Source organism: Epinephelus lanceolatus, chromosome 4 (genome assembly GCF_041903045.1).
Source record: "Epinephelus lanceolatus isolate andai-2023 chromosome 4, ASM4190304v1, whole genome shotgun sequence".
In the NCBI taxonomy this organism is placed as follows: domain Eukaryota; kingdom Metazoa; phylum Chordata; class Actinopteri; order Perciformes; family Serranidae; genus Epinephelus; species Epinephelus lanceolatus.
The window spans coordinates 5,695,803-5,711,799 of record NC_135737.1 but is presented as its reverse complement, the minus strand read 5'-3'; the positions used below and the strand labels follow the sequence as shown (position 1 = coordinate 5,711,799).

Genomic DNA, 15,997 nt, shown 5'->3' with positions numbered 1-15,997 from the left:
GACAACTGTTAAAATTCATATAATGGCAAGAACCAATCAGCTAACTAAAGAAAAACCAGTGGCCATCATTACTTTAAGAAATGAAGGTCAGTCAGTCCGGAAAATTGCAAAAACTTTAAATGTGTCCCCAAGTGGAGTCGCAAAAACCATCAAGCACTACAACGAAACTGGCACACATGAGGACCGACCCAGGAAAGGAAGACCAAGAGTCACCTCTGCTTCTGAGGATAAGTTCATCCCAGTCACCAGCCTCAGAAATCGCAAGTTAACAGCAGCTCAGATCAGAGACCAGATGAATGCCACACAGAGTTCTAGCAGCAGACCCATCTCTAGAACAACTGTTAAGAGGAGACTGCGCCAATCAGGCCTTCATGGTCAAATAGCTGCTAGGAAACCACTGCTAAGGAGAGGCAACAAGCAGAAGAGATTTGTTTGGGCCAAGAAACACAAGGAATGGACATTAGACCAGTGGAAATCTGTGCTTTGGTCTGATGAGTCCAAATTTGAGATCTTTGGTTCCAACCGCCGTGTCTTTGTGAGACGCAGAAAAGGTGAACGGATGGATTCCACATGCCTGGTTCCCACTGTGAAGCATGGAGGAGGAGGTGTGATGGTGTGGGGGTGTTTTGCTGGTGACACTGTTGGGGATTTATTCAAAATTGAAGGCACACTGAACCAGCATGGCTACCACAGCATCCTGCAGCGACATGCCATCCCATCCGGTTTGCGTTTAGTTGGATGATCATTTATTTTTCAACAGGACAATGACCCCAAACACACCTCCAGGCTGTGTAAGGGCTATTTGACCAAGAAGGAGAGTGATGGAGTGCTGCGGCAGATGACCTGGCCTCCACAGTCACCGGACCTGAACCCAATCGAGATGGTTTGGGGTGAGCTGGACCGCAGAGTGAAGGCAAAGGGGCCAACAAGTGCTAAACACCTCTGGGAACTCCTTCAAGACTGTTGGAAAACCATTTCAGGTGACTACCTCTTGAAGCTCATGGAGAGAATGCCAAGAGTGTGCAAAGCAGTAATCAGAGCAAAGGGTGGCTATTTTGAAGAAACTAGAATATAAAACATGTTTTCAGTTATTTCACCTTTTTTTGTTAAGTACATAACTCCACATGTGTTCATTCATAGTTTTGATGCCTTCAGTGAGAATCTACAATGTAAATAGTCATGAAAATAAAGAAAACGCATTGAATGAGAAGGTGTGTCCAAACTTTTGGCCTGTACCATATATATATATATATATATATATATATATATATATATATATATATATGTATATAATATACTCACAAAAATGGCAAGCCCTTTGAAAAGTTGTATGAAAAAATAAGTTGTTAAATATAGTTAGCATCTTTCCACTGTAACTTCACTGTAACCATGGTTTGTCTCATATGCATGCATACTTTTAAAACAGTTTTATGAGAAACCTTTTGTTCTTCAAAATATGCTTTACTTTACCCTCACAGTTGCATTCTCTGACATTTGCTCCATTAGTTTTTGAATTCTAGAAGGAAAGGTGGGGGTTAGTGTTATTCACCATGTTTCCCTTTCTCCCTCTGAATATTCAGTTTTGAAATGACTACATAAATAATCAAATAATCAAATAACTATAAAAGAAGCTTTTACGTTTTTTTTTTTTTTTTACTTTTGTCTCTGTCATAAATTTTATTTGCCTGGCACTCATTCTTTGCTGGGACTAAAACCCATACTGCCATTTTACAAGTTACACAACATGTAAAGATTTTATGATGAGCACAGAGCTACATTTGCTCTTACGTTTTAACTTATTTTGATGAAGACATGAAATAGTGATCATTAGATTCAAACAGACTTGATTTGGCACACTCATTTTCATAGATGCATTCTTGTTACTCATAAACTGTGGAAAATGCTCATTATATTACATCACATTTATTTAGCTGACACTTTTATCCAAAGTGGCCTACAATATGTGCATTCAAACATGTGGGCACAAACCAAATAGTACCAGAATTATGCATATACATAAACTTCATCAAGTATGCTGAACTACTTCAACTACTTCTTTTAGACACAACAGGAGATAGAGACAGAGGTTTTCATTGGTTTTATTTTATAGGCCAAGTTGCAGTCTGAACAGATTTTTCAGTGTGAAAAATAAAGTAAATGGTAAATGGACCTGCATTTGTATAGCGCCTTTCTAGTCATCCGACCACTCAAAGTGCTTTTTACACTTTGAGTCACATTCACCCATTCACACACACATTCATACACTGGTGGCTGAGGCTACCATACATGGTGCCACCTGCTACTCAGTTTTTAACACACTTACACACCGATGGACGCATCATTGGGACTGCAGACTGGAGGAGCCAGGGATTGAACCGCTGATCTTCCAATTGGTGGCCAGCCATAGTAGTGTAGCTTCCGCTGTGCCGATGTCAATGGGGAGTTCACTTGGCCATTATAGAGCCGGGTCAGCAAACAGTTGTGATTTTGTTGAGTGGCAGCCAAGCCCCCTTTTTAGTGAGAGAGTAGCAACCTGATTAGCAGTAGCTTAGTGTAATGAATGGGCTGGGGTGTACGGTTTGACCTTAATGTAGGATGAAACTGAGCCATTCACAGCACAATAGGCAAGTGTCTTAAATCAGATTCAAGCAGACAGTGGTAGTGTAGAGGAGCAGCATAGTGTCTGAGAACTTGGGTAGATTTTAAACCAGCAGGGCTTCTGCATTCTGGATGAGCTGCAGAGGTCAGAAAGCACATGGAGGCACACCAGCCAGGAGCAAGTTGCAGTTGTCTAGGTACAAGAAAACAAGAGCCTGGACCAGAACCTTAGCCACCTCCTGGGTGTGGAATAGGCATATACTCTTGATGTTGTAGAGAATGAATCTGTATGAGGAGGTTGTCGCAGCAATGGACAGCTAGTCATTCAGTGTACCTCACAGTCTGAGCCAAAGACAATACAGAGTTCTCAATGGTGATGGAGAGGGTATGGATGGGAGAAACCTTTACCTGAAGGAGAAGCGCACATCCACCAAGAGATGTTGGCCAGACATGCAGAGATTTGTCCTGTCATTGCTGTGAAAACCATAAAAGGAGGAGGGGACCCAGAACCAAACCCTTGGGAACCTCCAGTAGTGAGACTGCAAGGTTAAAACAGTTTGTCTTTTTTTTCTGTTACTATTTTCCTAATATTAAATGGCCATTTTCCTTACTGTATGGCTTGCAGTCCTTATCACTGCTAACACCACTCTGAACTATGAAAGATGGTAGACGGACATCAGCTGCGTCTGCATCTTTACACCTGCCAGCAAGGAGCTTTTCTGAGAGAGTGTGACATGCAAAATCTATTCCACCAGTTCCACCTGTCTTTTCTGTAGGTGCTATTACCAACCAATCATCACTGACAATGCAAAATTATGCCTCCTTTTAATGATACCACTGAGTTGGCATAGTGGCAGCCCAGCCATAGAGAGCTCCAGCAAAAGAAATAAAAGGAAAGAAAGGAAAAACAAACAAAAACTAGAATTAGTGCCTTGCGGTTATATGCCTTCATGCACCAGTTAAGATCTTCTTACAGTTTATATCCATGTCTGTGAAAACATGGATGTTTCACACCCATTGTCCCCCCCAACAGCACATATCTACACAATCAGTACAGTTGACCCTGACCTTTGAACACAAAATTCAAAATCATTTTATTTAAAGAAATTTCGTTAAGATGTTCTTGAGATATTGTGTTCACGAGAATAAGATAGATGGAAGGTCACACTAACCTTGACCTTTAACTACCGAAATCCAATCGGTTCATTGTTGAGTCCAAGTGACCATTTGTGCCAGATTTGAAGAATTTCCCTCATGGTGTTCTTGAGATATCACATTCACAAAAATTAGACAGACAAGGTCACATAGACTTGAACTTTGACCACCAAATTCTTATCAGTTCATCATGGAGTCCAAGTCGACATTTGTGCTAAATTTGAAGAATTCCTTTTAGCTGTTCTTTAGATATAGCATTCATAAGAACGAGATGGATATAAGGTCACAGCGACCTTGACCTTTGACCACCAAACTCTAATCAGTTCATCCTTGACTCCAAGTTAACCTTTGGGGTAGAGTTCAGGATGGTCAGGTTCTTCCATACCAAACTGGGTTTGGTTCTGTGGACAGTGGTATTGAATGTTTAAACAGGAAGGGGCTGAACATAAACCTACAAAGTTGGAAACACTCTCTGTTAACAGTCAACAGAAGGAACCCAAATGCAGACACAGACTGACACTGTAAAATGAATAAAACAGAGTTATTGACTAGTTGCAGGGAATGACGAAGGATTTGGTGAAGAACAGAGGTGGTGGAGGCAGAAGAAGTGAGGAGCTGGTGTCTGATAAAACTAGGCAGAGCATGGGAAATGGTTGGATGTGACTGTGCCGAAGCTGCAGGCAGGCAGGCAGTGACCCTTCAAGTGACCTAGGACATGAAACTTCCACTGGTAGTGAAGTCAACAATCTGGCAATGAGTAGATGAGTGGCAGATATGCGGCAGAGCTGATGAGTTGATGGATAGCAGGTACAAGCTGTGAAGCAGGTGAAAAAGCTGGGCAGCAATCAGGGAACTGGGAGAGTGAGAGGGCCCACAACACACACACACACACACACACACTCTCTCTCACTCCGACCTCGTCACATATCGGCGTTTGGTCATGGACTTCCCACATCGACGTGTGACTTGCAAGGTACCCAGGTGCATTGGTTGTTGACGTTCTGGGATGCAGTGTCAACTTCAGCCTGTTGCATGTACTATTTATTTTCAAAATACACTTCTGTATTCAAAGGAAGTGTAAAGTTTGCATACAGTCTCTTTCAAAATACATGCACTACGTCAGGACAACACTGCGAATTGATGTTTTTTTCCTTCAATAACAAACTCAGGTGGTCACATTTATCCAACACATGCATGTGGTTGGGTCTAGGCGATGAAAGCATGCGGTTAGGTTTAGGAAAAAAGAACAGGGTTTGGCTTTGCATCTTGCAGGAGATGAACACCAGCCTCCTGCGTGAAAGTTGGTGGTGGTTGAACCCAGCCACCAACCCTCCTGCCCCCCCTACTTGGACATCTGTTCCCTCGGCATTCATTGTTGTCTGTTTCTCCCCCTGATGCTGCCAGGTGCCATTAAACAATAGCAGTGATCAGCAAGGTGTCATGCTGATATGAAAGAACTGCTTTTTTCTTCAGTGTCTGACACCAGAAGTCAGTGACCAAGCACCAGTTTTCGATGACTTCGGAGTGAGACTGGGTTGCATGCACACACCTGAGGTGTTGGGGTTTGTGCTTGCTTCGAGTTGTGGCTGGAAGTCTTATCTATCACTTCCAATATGTCAAATAGCGAAGCTTGATTAGTGGCCCTCTGCATCAGACACCAACGCACATTGGCACCCTTAGTGGCAGTATGAGATGCACCAGGTGGCAGCAACTATCATAGTATGACACGAGAAAATCTCCATACAGTGGGCAGAAGGGAAGGTGGATGGGTCAAACTCAGAACGTTAGCCTGGGAGCCTGTTGTTAATGTCTCATGTTTAAGCCATATTTTAGGCCAAACCTTTATGTTTTTGTTTGGTTTTTTTTTGTAAACCTAACCGCATGCTTTTGTTGCTTAAACCCAAGGAAGTAAATCTAAAGCTAAGTTTATTTTGTATTTAACAAGCATACTGTCTATAAACAATTGTTTATTTATTTTGAAAAGACACAGTGCATAGCAAAAGCTAAATTGACAAGCCATCCCTGGGCGTCCAAAACGGACAGAGGAGGGGTATGTGGCATGTCATATTTTGACATGTAGGGCCACTGACCAAGTGACAGTATTTGACAGGTTGAGAGCAAGAATAAGATGTATGAGTCTATACATTGTTTTCAAGGGAAAAATCTGCAAAGTATACCTTTAATGTCTCAAAGTTGTTTCAGATTTCACACCCTTTAAATGATCTGTGGTTCTGTGAAAGATTAGAGGAAATATTCAATATGTAATGGTAGTAAATTTTACATGATCCAATTCAGCTGTATTATCAGACATGTTTGCATTCAATGATATTTGGCAAATTTGGAAACTAGAACAAATCATAAAATAACAAAAATGTTTTTCTTGTGGTGGTTCAATCAGTCTGTCTCTGTCTTTGAACTAAAATAAGATGTCTCAAAATCTTGGATATGGAGTCATACAGCTTTGACAGTGCACCTTTTTTTCTCAAGTTAAAACAAAGAGTTCATCTTAGAGCTAATTTGCAGTTGTTTTTGTCCACCTATGTCTTTCCAGGCCATTCTCATTCTAAAATTGTCAAATACTGCCGCTTAGTTAGTGATTTTGGCATCAGACACCAACACCAATAGCCACCCTTTGCGGTGATATGATACAACGTCAGGCGGCATCAGTTTGTAATGCGTCTGGACGGTACATTTTGTGGTATGATGCGCCAGTGGTCGGCAGTACGGCACCTGTCACAATGGTATGATAAGCTGCTGGACGGTGTCAGTTAGAAACGCTGCTGGTAACAACGTAATAGAAGGAGCTGGAAAGTCCATATGGGTAGACAGGAGGGGGGATGGATGGGGCCAACAAACCTCAGACTCTGACTCAGAAACTCCCTCTTCGCTTCCCATATGAACATAGAGCCAAACTCTGCTGTTTTATTCTAAACCTAACCATGTGCTTTTGTTGAAATCCTGGTGTTGGTGGTGGCATCCTGGAATGTCAACAGCAGACACAGGAGGATACCTAGCGCGTAATATGTAGACGTGAAAGTCCACTGACAAAGCGGTGATATGTGACGACTTGGGATGAGAATGTGTTGGTCTTTCCATTGACTTTACATTCAGTCTGAACACACCATTATAGTCTTGTTGTTACATTAGATAACAATACTCATATAATAATACTAGTATCTTTCAAAGACCACTTTGCTATCAAATAAGATGGCTTAATATATTTTTCAAATTTATTGATAGTTTAAGTTTGAAGTGATAATGATGTTGGTTTGTAACTGGGCAAAGATAATTAAAGCAGTAAAGGTAGAATCATGGTCTAGTTGTACGGTGAATCCACACTGTGTTATACTTAGTCAATGATAGAGATTAGTAGAATACTTAATCTGGACATAAAAATCTGACATTATCTGGTCTTAAAGTAAGATCAGTGTGGCTGTCTGAAACCTAAACGTATCTTGAGATGTTCTGTGTGAAGTATAACACATTGTCAAGACACTCAGTAAATGTTCTGTCAAGGAAAGACGTGCTCTTAATGCTTACCGGCTTTTGGCTCTGTGTGTTTGTGCAGCCAAAGGAATATTTCAGAAGGCCGTAGGAATCAGGACTGAGTTTCTAAACTGCTTTTGTGTACAGGTGATGCCATCCAGCACTAACCACTACAGCATCCACGCAGTGAGCCAGAGCGGAGGAGGCACCAGATGAAGAACAGTTTGAAAGCAAAAGTCAAAAATCATCACAGAAAAAAAGATGACAGTCCGTGAGTGGTGTAAAGCCTGACCTGCTATGGAGATCCCTCTAAATGTAACTGGTGTCCTTGTGTAGAGATTTGTTGGTTTAGATTTTATTTTCTTTTTACTTTTTCTTTTTTTTTTCTTTTTTCAATTTATTTTCTTAAATTGTGATATTTTTTTTGTCTTGGACGTAAAATCAGTAATGAGAAATTATTTTTAAGCATTTAGTTTGGATTATTTTATGTGTGCGTTTGTTTCTTTTGATCCGCACGTAACAGAAGCAATGTACATGTCACTCACCTTTTTGTGTGTCTGCTGAGACACTGTGGTTATTTGTATTTTTATCTTTGAGTGATTGAAAGATTGTCAGACACATATAAAGACATCTGAAGTGAACCAACATAGCTCAGTGGAGACAGTTTTGGTTCACGTATCAAAACAATACAATATAAACCAAGAACACCTAGTAGCTTTGGCTCTTGCAATGTGGTCACTAACTATTTTTGGCAATAAGAGGACTACAATATTTTCACGGTCCTGTTTTATAAGTGTTTTATTGTCTGGAGGGGGGAAAAAAATAGAAAAAGCTGTCCTTTTAGTTCTATGTCAGACTGAATTGTTTAACTGTAACTGTGTTCCAGTCATATATCAGGCATAAAGTGGTTTAGAGAGGGAAAGACATATTTTTTTGATGGTTGAATGGGCGACAAAGCCACAACACGCTGGATGGGAGGACATCAACTGTCTCAACAGAGTCCCATCTATTGCACAACGCCAGAGGAAAAGATAACCCCATGACAGATCATGCACTGCTGGTTCGCTCCGTACATGCTATTTGCTTTCCAACTGTGGCTAATTTGATACCAGCATATTTTGTCCATGTGATGAGCTATAGTGTGCACAATTAGACAAAGACGTCACACACACCTGTGGATCTGCACTCTGTGACACACAGCTGAAAAGCTTGTCTCTTCTGCATCACTGCGACTCTGGAGCTCTGTAGCACGAAAAAGAAATCAATCCAAAGCACACTTGATAGTTTTGGGAAGACTAGATGAATCAGTTGTGTCCTCATATTTCACAAAGATGTTTGATATACTGTAATTGTCTTTACATGTTTGGTGTCAAACAAAAGGCAATATTGCAAGTTTCATTTTTGGCAACTTGTGTTTCTTACAAGGAGGAAGACGTGCAGCAGAGGAGTGTTGCTTATTACCTCAGTCCTATGTGTTTTGTAATGATGACCAGAGAACTTATTTGAGAATGAAAATTGAAAAATATGACAGGCTGACAAAGTGAAGTTGTTGCACTGTTATCCGAGGTAAGGCTGAGAGCAGATTAATTTGCACATTATTTGGTCAGTCTCTGAAGTGGACTCTTATTGAAGAAGACTTTTATTTATAACTTAGTTTTGGTCAGCCTAACTTGAAACATTTATTTACTGTTTTTAAATGTTGACAGTTGCCTGCATACCACTGGTTGATCCACCATTACTGAATACACAAATTTTCATACAAGCATTATGAAAATAAAAATGTAAAGAAAAATAGGAATGTTATCTATAATTTAATGTAAATAGGAATTTGCTATAACTAAAGAATCGGTCTTTCTTTAAAGTTTTGAAATGGTTAATGAATTATTAAATGTATGCTGTTTTATTCCCTTCTGTGCTAAAACAGATATTTTAGAAATTACTTTTACAAAACATGGGAAGCTGAATGCTGGACTGTTTCTAAAATGAGGACCTCAAGTAATAATCACAAAAAAAAAAAGAAAAGAAAAGAGGAAATGTGTATGTCATTAATTAAAAAGAAACATATGTTCCCTTGTATGATTTACATTTCTAAGAAGGATTTGTATCAATATTTTTTGTGGCTGTTAATGATTATATAACAATAATAATATGATGTACTGTATATCCATTGAGTTTTCTCTTAATTCCTTGTCATCCTCAACAATAATCTTCAGTTGATCATTAATGTATTTCAATAATGTATACAAAAGAAAATCCAATGACCTTATATAGGAGTGCTGTCTTTGATACCAGTGTAGTGGTCTATACACAGATTTGTTAACCTTTAAAACTGTCACTCCCTTTGTCTCTCCTCTCACTCTTTCTCCTAGTAACTAGTGATAGATGTTCTGTAGTTGCAATAGATACTATTAGCTTGTACTCATTAGATGATGTAGGACCTGTAAGGATAGAACTTTCTGATTTTTTCCATCTGGGGAAAAAAAAGCTGACATTGTTTTCACTTGTATTTTGATTTTTCTGTTGACTTTCTGTTCTGTGCTGCTCTCACGTGGTTTCAGCAAACCAAAGCTCTCACTGAAAACATTTGAAGAAAGATTTGCTGTAAGTTGTTCTTGTAAACAAGGCATTAAATGGATCCCCACCCTTGAATGTTATAAAAACAGGGGGTTTGCCATACTACCTTAAATGCTAATGCTAGATATGCAAAACACTTTGATTTGTTATGATTTGACAGTTAAAGAGCAGTAGGGGTTTTATTACACTGATGAAACAGATAAATTATTTTTATATAGCTACAACAGATTGATGATAATAGCAGTAATAACAATAATGACTATTATAAATATCATTAATGTGAACTCTGTTTTAATATTTCTATTCTTGAAATATCCCATGATACTACTTTTTAAGACTGTTTTTTTACTTGTTCAGTATTTGTAAATTTTAGTTTAACTCACCCAAAATGATTTATTTTTTACTCTTGAATCATGAAAACAGCTCATACTTTAATCATTATTATAATGTCAGTCACTGAAGCAGCTGGTTTTCTAGTATCCTGCTCATTAATGCACATCTCATCGGAGATACCTATATAGCCTTAAGAACTTGCAATAACTTTCTTTCCTGGAATTTGGTGACCTGAATAGAAACAGTTGCTATGGGAATGAGGTAAACCTGTCCTCCACATGTCTACCTGAGTTGTTTCGAAATATATCTGTTAATATGTTGAGTTATGGCTTTGCTCTTTTGTCAAACAATGTTCACACTGAACATGAAATTTCACATGGGGAAATTTTGTACAAAGTCAATTGCAAAGACACGCATAGATGCAAATTTGGACCAGTTGATGCAAATGTGAAATGTAAGCTATTCGTGTGTGTGTGTGTGTGTGTGTGTGCGCAGGTGCCGTAAATGTGTGTGACACTGTGTTGAGAAAATCTATCAGTGTTGAGTAGAGAGTCTCCAGATGTTAATGAGAATTAGAAATGGAGGATAGACTAATTGTCGCTGTTTGTGGCCACCCAGAGAGGAATTTGTGAATCCTAAAATAGCGAAGGAATGGCCCGCCTCACTGTGCCTTACTGTGCCTTTGATTGGCTTACCCTGACATCCTTACCCTAACCTTAACCAATCCCACTTGTTTTTTTGCCTAAACCTAACCAATCCAAACAACAAAGGCAACAAGTATTAGCCAAACATAGGGAAAGCAGGAAAGGTTATTCCTTTGCTAGTATTCACAAATTTGCCACCCAGAGCTCACTTAACGCTAGTACTTTACAGAGACAGAACAAAAACAAGAGGGCTCGGAGATTAGTGAGCAAAGCCAGAGAATATTGTGTGCCCTGAAAATATGTTTTTGTGACTTGTGTCAGATATGTTGTTGAGTTGCTTCTTAGCAGTATGCTCTGAGTAATACATGTCAGTCTTTTGTTCTAGACAGTAAACAGGGAAGGAGTGAAGCAGTAATGCTCTGCCATAGACAGTATGAAAAATGATAGAGAATGTTGTCATCTTGGTTCATGTTGATTCAAAGCACAGAGCCTCCATGTTTACAGTGTTCATGTGACTTAGCTATTGGTTGCACCTTACCAGGAACCAAATTAGCCGTTAGCTGCCTTCGCACAACCATTAGCACAGCTGTTAAGGCAGAATATTTACCAGGTGCAAAATTCTTCTTCAAAAAAAAAAAAAAAAAAAACACTCCAGCCGCTGTACTCGCAAGAGTACAATTTGCTTGTGTTCGATGTGAACACAATATAAGAGCAATGCCAGAGACAGTCAGTGGACACAGTGCATCCTACAAATTATGTTCATATGCCACTTATTTGAAAAGCAAAGTACGCATTTGGGGCACATATAATGCCAGACTAGGGTAATCAAATCAATTTTATTTAACAGCTGAAATCACACTGTGTTGAGAAAATCTATCAGTGTTGAGTAGAGAGTCTCCAGATGTTAATGAGAATTAGAAATGGAGGATAGACTAATTGTCGCTGTTTGTGGCCACCCAGAGAGGAATTTGTGAATCCTAAAATAGCGAAGGAATGGCCCGCCTCACTGTGCCTTACTGTGCCTTTGATTGGCTTACCCTGACATCCTTACCCTAACCTTAACCAATCCCACTTGTTTTTTTGCCTAAACCTAACCAATCCAAACAACAAAGGCAACAAGTATTAGCCAAACATAGGGAAAGCAGGAAAGGTTATTCCTTTGCTAGTATTCACAAATTTGCCACCCAGAGCTCACTTAACGCTAGTACTTTACAGAGACAGAACAAAAACAAGAGGGCTCGGAGATTAGTGAGCAAAGCCAGAGAATATTGTGTGCCCTGAAAATATGTTTTTGTGACTTGTGTCAGATATGTTGTTGAGTTGCTTCTTAGCAGTATGCTCTGAGTAATACATGTCAGTCTTTTGTTCTAGACAGTAAACAGGGAAGGAGTGAAGCAGTAATGCTCTGCCATAGACAGTATGAAAAATGATAGAGAATGTTGTCATCTTGGTTCATGTTGATTCAAAGCACAGAGCCTCCATGTTTACAGTGTTCATGTGACTTAGCTATTGGTTGCACCTTACCAGGAACCAAATTAGCCGTTAGCTGCCTTCGCACAACCATTAGCACAGCTGTTAAGGCAGAATATTTACCAGGTGCAAAATTCTTCTTCAAAAAAAAAAAAAAAAAAACACTCCAGCCGCTGTACTCGCAAGAGTACAATTTGCTTGTGTTCGATGTGAACACAATATAAGAGCAATGCCAGAGACAGTCAGTGGACACAGTGCATCCTACAAATTATGTTCATATGCCACTTATTTGAAAAGCAAAGTACGCATTTGGGGCACATATAATGCCAGACTAGGGTAATCAAATCAATTTTATTTAACAGCTGAAATCACAAATTAGACATTGGTCTCAGAAGGCAGCACAGCAGTATCACAAATTTCTGCGGGAACAATAAATCACTTGTATAAGTTGGAGACAACAAACACAACTCATTTAGGGTAAGGGGAACATCATGGTTGGGGTTAAAACTGCTACTGCTACTGCTTCATTAAGGCCAGGGGACCTTTGTCATTATAACTGCAATAATATGGTCAGCGTAAACTGTAATAAAATAGGTCCAGCCTATGTGATAACTTGGGTTGTTGCCCACTGCCTGTAATAACTGATGTGCCCGGTGCGTATCATGCTGCTGTGAAAACTTCGTCCTTATTTTTCCCACTACATTAGCACTTAGTGCTTTGCGTGAAATCCTAAGATACAACAAACTATGAAATTAAAAGCTGTGTATATTCATGCAGGGTATGTTTCTTTACTTGTCACTGCTTGATATGAATATCACTATGCTTCCTTCTTTAGCATTTAACACTGCCACAAAATGTAATGGAACATAGTGTCATGTGAACATAATTCATAGGACAGGTTTGTACAAAAGCACGCTACAGAACCCTGAGTAGCATTTGAAGAAATCATAATGTACCAATAATGGACATGCCATATCACAAGTGTCATGCTCTTCCTTTAAAGCAGCACACTTATTGTGTTGTTACATGCCTCAGTTGAGTTGATGAGTGGTGGGCTGGTCCTCTTCCTCTATAGCATACCTCATGTTATACCCTTGGTTTGGAACATATCGCAGTAGTACAGCACTGTACTTTTATTGACAATTATTTGTTAGCAGAAATCTTCCACTTGTGATGTGCAGCAATCTGTCATAACATTAAAACCACTTACTCAGATTGAGCATGGACTTGCCAGTATCCCATAGGTCCTGGGTCCATTCCTCAACTGGTCAGAGCCAAGTCCAATGTACGGTAGGGCCTCCTTTGGTGTCCTGTGGTGTTTGGCACCAGGGCGGTGGAGGCTGAGCCTTTGAGCCCTGTGGGTTGTGAGGTGGGGCCTCTTTGAATTGGATTTGTGCTGGTACTTCCAACAGACACTTGATCGGATTGGGGTCTGGGGATTTCGGAAGACAGGGCCTTAAACTCGTTGTCATATTCCCTGGGCCATTCCTGAACAATTCTTGCGGTGTGGCATGGTGCGTTGTTTTACTGTGGTGGGCCACTGCCATCAGGGAATGCCATTACCATGAGGGGGTGTACATGGTCTGCAGCAGTGTTTGGGTGGGTGGTTAGGGCAAGTGGTATAAATGCCAGGATTCAAGGCTTCCCAACAGAACATTGCATTGTAATAAGATGATCAGTCAGTACGTTTACACGCACAGTTAAGATGAACCACAGTTAAAGCTCGACTAGGCCATTTAATTGGACGATTATCGAATTATCAAATCGATTTATTGAATGAAGTATGTCCAACTCTGCTACAATAGGTGGCGATATGTCCCCTTTCAGTTTGTTAGTATTGGACCTTTTTCCAGTTGACCTGTTACTTCACAGACCAAACAATTGACAAACAAGTTAGCTACGGATAGCTAGTGGCAAACTGGTACCATGGTGAACAACTTTACAGCTCTGCACATTTTGTCCGCACAAAAATGTGCGGCTCTGGATGTAGACTTCGCCATGTTGTTACCGGCTTCTTCTTCTGGTATGCATTTATTGTTTTAGACTCGTGGATCATAGCACGGGGCAGAAACTGTGGAGCATGCACAAAGTGCTTAGGCCAGTGTGGGTCCAATTGACTGTATACATGCAGGAGCAATTTGACTCCCAATTGCATTATCTAGGTGTATTCCGACTTTGAGAAATTCAATTTAGTACAATTTCAGTTGGACTAAAACACCGGTTTTAGTCGTACTAAGACAATAAATCAGTTTTCCCTAATGTCATGTAAACATACTGAGTGTTCACTTCACCTGTCAGTGGTTTTATCATTGTGGCTAATTGGTGTATATATTCAAGCCCAATGGTCACATCATCACATCAGGTATCAGAAAACTGAATCTGTACCTACCTAAGCCAATTTGATTAAAGTATGAGCTGTTTCCCATTTCAAAGTAGCTGATCCAGTTTCCCATCTTCTTATGCAGTACACCTTCATCGCTTCAGATTGTTTTGATTTGATCTCATAGCTGGCACTTTAAGGTAGCATGGCTCTGTTGTTGCTGTACTTTAATATTGACAGCAGTTTACAGCTGATGAATGTTACACATCTTGCTAGACAAGTTCATCATTGGTTAATTGTTGACTAGGTAAAGAAAAGAGAGAGAAAAAACACAACATATGACCTGGAAGGTTTTTGGAATATATATATATTGTGAGTGTACTACTGTATCCACTTAAACTTGAATTTTGAGGCAAGTGCTAGGTAATGGCCAACCGCACATCTCGTCACTGTAACATAGCTCATGTCTGCTGGTGGGGATAGACATGTATACATGGATCAAAGGGTTAGCTTCATGCACAGCCAGCACTCACAGCAACCATCTTCCCATGAAGCAAATGAAATGAAAACAAAAGTAGGAGGTATTATAATAATTTTGTGTAGAGTTGTGCCAACAGTGGCAAAACTCTACACTGACATGAAGGTTTCATGTTTTTAGAAGTGATGCAGTCATTAGTTTCTCATCATGTAGCAGTAGAAGCTTGACCTTTATATGGAGGTATCTGATTGCCTTGCCCATTCCTACCACTTGCCCACTTTTTAATGTTAACAGACTTTTTACCATGATAGCTGACTGAATGGACTGACTGTCTGAAAACATCTTTCAGGTCTTCTTGTATGGCTTGCTCAAGCCCTGTTGTAAAAAAAGAAACAAAAAAAAAAAAAAGAAAAAAAAGAAATACAGAAGAATAGACAAAAACGTGGATGGGGGTCTCTCACATCCCTGATGTGGAAAGTATAATTTTATATTTGTATTTTCAAATAATAATAAAAGATGTTTGTGAAAGGATTCCATCCTCTACTCTGGTCCAGAAATCAATGTGTTTGTCTAAAAAATGAAATAAAGCTGTTTTCAATCAGTTCAAGTAATGTTTTTACTGCTGACCAACATGAAATCAACAGAAACATCGAACTTGGATGCCTTTATTCATATTCATGAAATTCATATGAAAAAGCAACACATGTACATGAAACATCATAATCAATTAATCATTTGCAGGAGTCAGTGGACAAGCAGGGAAACTTAAGGGAAGAGATTAACATTCGACCCCAGAGACCATCTTTAAACAGAGACGGGGTCACCTGTTGTCATTTGACTGCAACTCCACACTTGGGTCATGTTATGACGGCTGAGCCAGCTTCAACTGCTGATGAAGACTGGGATATGCTTTTGAAAGCTCTAAAAAAGCCTGTAGTG

At 39.7% G+C, this 15,997-nt stretch overlaps 1 protein-coding gene across 4 annotated transcripts in view; it reads left to right on the top strand.

The window, feature by feature from the left end:
- The window catches only part of LOC117259582 (RNA-binding protein Musashi homolog 2-like), a 506,563-nt gene extending 490,904 nt beyond the window's left edge, over positions 1–15,659 (top strand). For all 4 annotated transcript variants that reach the window (XM_078166887.1, XM_033630996.2, XM_033630994.2 and 1 more), the window contains one exon: positions 7,387–15,659. In XM_078166887.1, coding sequence (XP_078023013.1) covers positions 7,387–7,455 — 69 coding nt within the window. In that variant the 3' untranslated portion in view covers positions 7,456–15,659. The remainder of the gene's footprint in view (positions 1–7,386) is intronic.
- Positions 15,660–15,997: the final 338 nt, after the last annotated feature.